Source organism: Chlorella variabilis (assembly GCF_000147415.1).
Source record: "Chlorella variabilis unplaced genomic scaffold CHLNCscaffold_39, whole genome shotgun sequence".
In the NCBI taxonomy this organism is placed as follows: domain Eukaryota; kingdom Viridiplantae; phylum Chlorophyta; class Trebouxiophyceae; order Chlorellales; family Chlorellaceae; genus Chlorella; species Chlorella variabilis.
In genome coordinates this window covers 46872-54892 of record NW_005435049.1, presented here as the reverse complement: position 1 = coordinate 54892, position 8021 = coordinate 46872, and the positions used below count along the sequence as shown (strand labels likewise).

The 8021-nt window shown below is 66.8% G+C and overlaps 2 protein-coding genes across 2 annotated transcripts; both read right to left on the bottom strand.

Annotated features, from left to right (window-relative positions):
• Positions 1–1131: 1131 nt before the first annotated feature.
• CHLNCDRAFT_12348 (hypothetical protein) lies at positions 1132–3179 on the bottom strand (the record flags this gene model as incomplete). Its single annotated transcript, XM_005842833.1, has 3 exons — positions 1132–1273; positions 2703–2899; positions 3024–3179. Coding segments are annotated over 3 exons (495 nt in total), but the record flags the coding sequence as incomplete, so codon positions are not given.
• A 3375-nt stretch (positions 3180–6554) lies between these two features.
• Positions 6555–7706, bottom strand: CHLNCDRAFT_141829 (hypothetical protein; the record flags this gene model as incomplete). Its single annotated transcript, XM_005842832.1, has 1 exon — positions 6555–7706. The coding sequence occupies one exon, from the start codon at positions 7704–7706 to the stop codon at positions 6555–6557; it is 1152 nt and encodes a 383-aa protein (XP_005842894.1).
• Positions 7707–8021: the final 315 nt, after the last annotated feature.

Below are 8021 nucleotides of genomic sequence, written 5' to 3'. Positions count from 1 at the left end.
ACCTGCACGCAACAAGGGCAGGACGTACCGCCGGCCTGCTGGGCCACGCTGGCCAGGTAGGCCAGCTGCTCGCTGTCGTCAAACGCCGCCTGCGTCCTGCCAGGCAGGCGAGCGGTGAACACGACTTGCAGGCCGGAGGGAGGCGGCGAGGGGGGCGAGGGCGAGGGCGGCTCGGGGCTGGGTGGGGGAGGGGGCGGCATGGGAGGCGGTGGGCGGTGGGGGCAGCTGGTGGCACCAGGCCCAGTAGCGCTCACTCCTGCCGGGCAGGCCGTACAGGAGGTGGCGCCCCAGACGCTTGAGAAGGTGTTGACGGGGCACAGCTGGCAGGCGGTGGCGTTGAGGGAGGGGTTGAAGCGGCCGGGCGCGCACGCCGTGCACGCCGTGCTGCCGCTCGACGCCGCGACGGTGCCGGCCGGGCAGCGCTGTTCGGCGGGAGGCACACGGACAGGCGCGTGAGTTGACAGCAGGGGCAGGCAAGGATACCAGCCATGGCGGCAGCTGCGCTTGGCAGTCCGCCCACACAGAGCACGCACACGGCCACTGCCCAGGTCTGCTCACGCGGCCGACCATAGCGGGGTGGCTGTAACACAGAGATCTCTAGAGCTGGCTGCCGGCAGCAGCCGCTCACCGTGCATGCCGCCGACCTCCAGGCCATACTGTAGAAGCCTGGGGGGCAGGGCAGGCAGGCGGCGGAGCCAGCTGCCGCGTAGCTTCCGGGCTCGCATGGCGTGCACACAGCCGTGGCCGCGCCGGTTGCCGCGGTGCCGACAGCGCACGCGGGGCAGGACTTGGCGCCGGCGCTGGAAAAGTTGCCTGGTGGGCAGTCGGTGCAGGAGGTGCTGCCGTTCAGAGGCTGGTAGGTGCCCGCGGCGCAAGACTGCCGCAGGCGGGAGGGGAAGGCGGAGCAGGCGGTCAGCTCAAGGGAAGCAGGAACTGAGAATGGCCAAGGGAGCGGCAGGCACCCATCCTGGAGCATTCACTTGCTCCTTGTGGGTGTACCAGACAGCCCCTGCTCACCGTGCACGAGCTGGAGTTGGCTGCCGCCGAGAAGGTGCCCGCCAAGCATTCGCGGCAGGCCGCGGACCCAGCTGCGCTGGTGGAGCCGGCGGGGCAGGGCTCGCAGGCGGCGCTGCCGGTGGCGTTGGCCGCAGAGCCGGCGGCGCACGCCAGGCAGCTGGTGGCGCTGGCTGATGCCGAGTAGCGGCCGAGCGGGCAGGGCGTGCAGGTGGCGGCTCCGGCTGCGGAAAAGTTGCCCGGCTGGCAGGGCAGGCAGCTGGTGTTGCCAGCCTGGTCTTGGTAGCTGCCTGCTGCGCAACGCTGCGTCATGGAAAGGGGAGGGAGAACGGCAGCCACCGTGAGCGATTGTGAGCTGGGGGCAGGTAAGGTGGGCATGCCGTATTCAGTAGCAGCAGCAGCCAGCGTGCTCCGGCAGCCAGCATCAGCTCAAAACCCTTACCGTGCAGGTGGCGGTGCAGGCTGCGGCGGAGTACGAGCCGGCAGCGCAGTCGCGGCAGCTGGTGGAGCCGGTGGTGTTGGCAAAGGTGCCGGCGGTGCAGTTGGTGCAGGAGGTGCTGTTGTACCGGTTGGCAAAGGTGCCGGTGGGGCACAGCTTCGGGCAGAGCAGGCAGGGCAGGCGAGGCCAACGCATCAGCGGTGCGGGGCAGACGGCAAGAAAGGGCTCTAAGCAGCTGGGCGCTGGGACATCCAGCAGACAACACACAAGCGCCTCACCGTGCACGTGTTGGCACCAGGCGTGGTGCTGAAGCGCCCGGGAGCGCAGACGGTGCACTCCGTGCTGCCGGTGGTGGGTGCAAAGAAGCCCGCGGGACAGGTGAGGCAGGTGGTGGCGTTTTCCGTGGCCGAGTAGCGCCCAGCGGCGCACAGAGTGCAGGTGGCGGCGCCAGCCGCGGAGAAGCTTCCTGGCTGGCACCCGAGGCAGGATGTGCTGCCAGTGGTGCTGGCAAAGGTGCCGGCAGTGCAGGTCTTCAGGAAAGGGAGCATGGGGTGCATTGCAGGTTATTAGGGGGCAGGGACCAGCCAGGCCATGTCACGACATTGCTTACTGGCACATCCGAAGCGGTCACACCACAGCACGTGCTCTCACCAGGCAGGTAGTGGCGTTGGCTGATGGCGAGTAGCGGCCGAGCGGGCAGGGCGTGCAGGTGGCGGCTCCGGCTGCGGAGGAGCTGCCCGGCGCGCAGGGCAGACAGCTGGTGCTGCCAGCCTGGTCTTGGTAACTGCCTGCTGGGCAACGCTGCGCCATGGGAGGGGCGATCGGCGGCCATTGAGAGTGAGCTGAGGGCAAGCAGGTGCAAGCAGGCACGGGAGCATGATGGCATTCTGTTGCAGCAGCGGCCAGCGTGACTCAGTTGCCAGTCTGCTCACCACAGCAGCATCACCAGTTCATAGATGACTTACCGTGCAGGTGGCGGTGCGGGCTGCGGCGGAGTACGAGCCGGCAGCGCAGTCGCGGCAGCTGGTGGAGCCGGTGGTGTTGGCAAAGGTGCCGGCGGTGCAGTTGGTGCAAGAGGTGCTGTTGTACCGGTTGGCAAAGGTGCCGATGGGGCACAGCTTTGGGCAGAGCAGGCAAAGCAAAGCGGGACCGTCACGTTAGCGGGGCGGGGCAGATGGCAAGACGGGGCTCCCGAGCAGCTGGCCGTTGAGACATCGAGCAGCCAACACGCAAGCGCCTCACCGTGCACGTGTTGGCACCAGGCGTGGTGCTGAAGCGCCCGGGAGCGCAGGCGGTGCACTGCGCGCTGCCGGTGGTGGGTGAGAAGAAGCCCGCGGGGCAGGCGAGGCAGGATGTACTGCCGTTGTCGATGGCAAAGGTGCCGGCGGTACAGTTGGTGCAAGAGGTGCTGTTGTACCGGTTGGCAAAGGTGCCGGTGGGGCACAGCTTTGGGCAGAGCAGGCAAAGCAAAGCGGGACCGTCACGTTAGCGGGGCGGGGCAGATGGCAAGACGGGGCTCCCGAGCAGCTGGCCGTTGAGACACCCAGCAGCCAACACGCAAGCGCCTCACCGTGCACGAGGTGGCACCAGGCGTGGTGCTGAAGCGCCCGGGAGCGCAGGCGGTGCACTGCGCGCTGCCGGTGGTGGGTGAGAAGAAGCCCGCGGGGCAGGCGAAGCAGGTGGTGGCGCCGGCCGCGGAGAAGCTGCCCGGCTGGCATGCCGCGCAGCCACCGGCGGTGGCATCAAAGTATTGGCCCGCTTCGCACGCCTGCACAGAGCAGCAGCCATCACAGAGGGCAGCATTGGATGATCGGATGCGTGCTCAGAGGACCCCCAGCGGAGGCTGGCGGGCGGGCGGGCGGCGAGCCACACGCAGCAGCCTGCCTGCACTGCACCCACCTGCTGCAGCCGCCGGCGGCCCAGCCCCAGCCGCACACGCCAGCCGGGCCTGCGTGGCAGGCAGCAGAGGAGCTCTTCTGTGGAGCTGGATCCTCCAAGTGCATAGTCTCCTCCTTCTGAGCTCTCCTTCTGAGAAGGGTGACAGGAGAGCAGAGCAGGGACGGCACACAGGACCTCCGCAAGCCTCACCTGGTAGCGCTAGCAGGCGGCTCCAGCTCATCGCCACGAGCGCCTGCGGGGCAGCAAAGGCAGCCAACGCAGGAAACAATGATGATCCTGCTGTAGACATGGAGGTGCGAGCTGGGTGAGCAGTGGCTGCTTCAGGCCTGGGGTCCGCAGGTGTTGGAAGCCGCCGGCGGTGCCGCGAGCGGGGGCGAGGCGAGGGGAGCTAAGAGTGGGCAGCACCACCGGCACCACGGCGATCAGCACTCGGCGTGCAGCATGCTGGCGGGCACGGAGCTACCACTGCGCAAGCCTGAGACAAGTAGACAAAGTACGTACAGCGCTCTCATAGGAGGCCTGCGGCCGTTTGCGGGATGCTCACCTGCCACAAAGGACGCGCTCATCAACCCTATCAGCAGCGCGCATGCGGCCAGGCAGCGTGGCCGCCTGGGCATGATGGCGTGGGCACAGGGTGCTCTCTGCAGTCCAGCTGCGTGCTTCTCCCGGCTCCGTGAGGACAGGCAACACAACGACGATGTTGTGCTGGATTGGCAATCTCTCACCTCGGCTCCCACGCCAGCTTCTGCAGTACTGGAACATGGCGGGCGCCCAGTTTTCAAGCACGCAGAAGACCCCCCCGCGGTTGTCAGGGCACCCTGAATGGTCTGATGCGGCCACCCCTGCATCGCCGCCGCCGCCGCCCCTTCCCCGCCCTCGAGCACAACACTCTTCTGGCGCTCAATTTCTCAGAGGCGGAGCTGGCCGCTGTCGTAGACATTGTGCCGGGACATGGGCCGGAGCGGCCACTCCCTGGCAGGCTTCGTGCTGCGCCGCTGCTGCACGTCAGGGGTATAACAGGCAGCGCCGCACTCGGCACGTCGTCCCGTATGTTATTATCCTCACCACCGCCAGCCATGCTGCTTGGCGTGCCACTGCTGCCGGCGGAGACGTCCTTAACACGGATTGCACCGGCTGCTGCTGTGACCACCAGGGCGCTCAGCCAGGGCCCCGCCACCGCTCGCTGTCATGCAGCTGCCCTGCTGCTGCCGCCAGCGCCGCGCCAGCGCCGCACCAGCGGCTGGCACTCCTTCAGCCTGGCTGGGCTGGGCAGCGCAAGTATCCTTCAACCCCCTGAACTGCCCTTTCTGCCACTTCCCTGCAGCCCCACCAACCCTGCCGTCGCCATGGCTTCCTTACCTGTGGCAGTGCTGGGCACCGCCGGCCCGGCGCAGGAGGCCATCCTCGCCCACCTGTCGCGGCGGGACAAGTGAGCAGGGCAGAGGCAGGATGCGTGGATTGGTTTCGTGCTTGCTGCACCAAACGTCCTGCGCCTGCGATCTGCATGCCGCCTGCCCGTGCAGCGAGCCAGTGCCGCCCACCCTGCTCCACACCGCAGGCTGAGCCTGGCTGCCAGCTGCACCGCCCTGTACGGCTCAAGCCTGGCACGGTTCCCAGAGGGTGATGTGGTGGTGACGCCCACCGTGACTGATGTGGCGGCAGTGGCGGCCTGGCTGCACAAGCATGGAGGTGAGCCCTGCCCTGCCTGGCGGCCAGCGAGGCTCCCAGTCTCCTCGCCCCCCTGCCACGTGGTGCACCCACCAGCCTCCACCTGCCAACCCTTCCTGCTGCAGCTCGTGCAAACGCATCACTTTGTCTGCCACCCAGCCATCCTGGCAAGCTGGACATCAGCCAGGAGGAGGTGTGCGCCTGCCTGAGCGCCATGCCGGCCGGCCTGGTGGCTTCGCTGGCTGCCGGCCATTGCGTTGAAGGGCTCCAAGCTCTGCTCCCCACCAGCGCCCTGGCACGCCTCACACACCTGACCTCTCTGGAGCTGCCTTTGGAAAGCGACTTCCTCCCGGCAGGCAATGTGGCCAGCCTGGGGCAGCTGACAGCGCTGCGGCGGCTGGAGCTTGACTGCGATCATTGCAGCACAGCTGCCGCGGCCTGGCTGCCCTGAGCCGGCTGCAGCACCTGGAGATTCGCTGCTGCACTGTTCCTCCCTTCAAAGACCTACCAGCCGGCCTTTCCTCCCTGGCGGGCCTCACCCATCTGGACCTCTTGACGATCGCACCCTTGCCTGCGGAAGACGCCATTCGCTGCCAGCACCTGCAGCGGCTGAGCCTGCTGCAGTATTTGAGCCTGCAGATCGTCGCCACCAGTGGTGACGTGGCGGCGGCGCTGCCTGCGCTGCCTGCGCTGACCTATCTCCGCTGCACCGGCATGTACCCGCAACCTGCGGCAGCAGCAGTGAGCTGGCACAATTTGTGCGGGCTGACAGCGCTGCAAGAACTGTCTGTTGGCTATTGCCGCATTCAGCAGCTGCCCTCACCGCTGCCACAGCTCAACGCGCTGACCAGCTTGATCATCGCGTCTCAGGACTGCCTTGCACTGCTGGCGCTGCTGCCTGCCCTGCGGCAGCTGGAACGCCTGGATTTCAGCTGGTGTGAGCTGCCAGCCGTGCCGGAGCAGCTTTCGGCGCTGACAGCCCTGACGTGGCTCAGCCTGTTAGGGAGCCGCAATCTGGCAGGCGGCTGGCAGCACCTGCGCCCGCTCACGCGCCTGCGGGAGCTGAACCTGCTGTGTGTGCCGCTGCCCGACGGCGTGCCCCCAGAGGTGGCCGCGCTGCCTGCGCTGGAACGCCTGCGTACCCTCCGTTTCTGAGGGGGTGGCAACTCTCCCTCGGTCTCAATGGCAACTCCATTGGCCTTCCTTAAATTGTTCATGCACATATATATAAAATGTGCATGCCTTGCTTTTAACTGAAAACGTCATGTACAGTCATATGTAATGCTTGTGTGGGCTTACAGTCTAGTTTCAGCAAGAACAAGCTTGCAGCACAGACTTTGTTGTTTGAGCAAGGAGGGATGAAGCAGTAGAACAACAGGCAGGACAGGCCAACTGACAGGTCACCGAGCGTTTAGTGTGTGAGCGGGCAGACAGTACTGCATGTCGTGGAGCAGGTGTGGTGCGGTAAGAGCAAAGGGGGTGGACATGAGAGTGGGGGTTCAGGGCGGGACTGCAGGCAGCGCAACGGTGGCGGTCAGCCAGCGCTGATCAGCGCTGGCTGACCGCCATGATGACAGGCGGCAGCAAAGGCGGCGAGGCGGCACGGTTTCTGGCGGAGGAAGCGGTGGGGAGGATGGGGCTCAGCAAACAGGTCAGGAAAGTTGAGGCGCAGCGGGGCGTAAAGGGGGCAGGTGAGCAGCATGTGGGGGGCATCTTCAATGCCGTCGTGGCAGTGGGGGCAGACTCGCTGCTCTCGGGGGCGCCGCGTCCAGCGGCCGGTCTCTTCCGCGCCCCAATGCGACCCGGTGCGCAGCTGCGCCAGCGCCTCGCGGTCCTGCCGACGCCGTACCGCATCCAGGTAGGTCTCGCGCTGCCCAAACATGGCGGGCGCCAGGTTGAGGGCGCCCACCACGTTGTGCACATAGTGCTCCAGCCGGCTGGCGCCGCCCTTCGCCAGCGCCTCCTGGAGCTGCGCCAGCTGGAGCTGCAGCTGCAGCTGGCGGCGCTGCGCAGCTTCCCCCAGCTCGCCGAGGTCAACAGGTGCTGGCTGCTGCAGGTCCAGCTGCATGCCGACCGCTGCGAGACCGGCCGCCAGCTGGGCAGCCCAGGACTGCTGTGCCAGGAAGTGGGCGCCATCTGCGAGCTGCACGCTGGACAACAGCGCTTGCTGCAACAGGCTGCCGGGACGCTCCTCCAGCGTCTTGTTCCAGAGTTTGGCTGCCCGCCGCAGCCAGCGCTGCCACAGCGGGCGCTCGCCAGTCTCCGCAAGGAGGGCCGCATTGGGGGTGCTCTGCCGGACCCCCAGCAGGTGGCGTAGGTAGCTGAGCTGCAGCTTCTCGGCCGCGCTGCCGGCACTGCCACGATGGCAGCACGCCAGCTGCACGCCCCACACCTCAGCACCATGGGACAGCACCGAGTCCACCATGGTGCCGAAAAGCCGCAGCTGGACGGGCGCCGCCTCGATGCCCACCTCTGCGCAGCGGGTCCGGCAGTTGTGCATAGCCAGGCGCGCCAGCTGTGCCCGGGCTGGCGCTGCTGCCCCTGCCAGGCAGGTGCTGGAGTGAAAGGCGATGCCGAGATACTTGAAGCTGGTGACTGCCGCCAGCTGCTGGCCGGCGAAGGTGAGGCCTGCTGCCTCTGCTGTCTGCTGCGCCGCGTGCTGGGTCCGCCGCCCACTGAGCAGCATGAGCTTGGTCTTGTTAGGCCGCGGCTAAGAAAGGCCTTCTTTGAAGGCGCTGGAGCTAGTGTCTAAACCCTCCGAGAGGGCACAGGTTCGATTCCTCCCATGTCGAAACTTTGTGAGGACAAACGCGGCATAGCTGACCGGCTCAGCGCCAATCCAAGCCAATTCCTTCGGGAACGCCTAATAGAATCGCCAAGGCTTCGGCACAGGCCTCCCCGGGACCCATTCACTACTAGTGGGGGGTACTGTGTGTGTGTGTGTGTGTTACAGGGATTACTGCACTTGGCGCGTCAGGCAGATCACATAATGGTCTAAAGC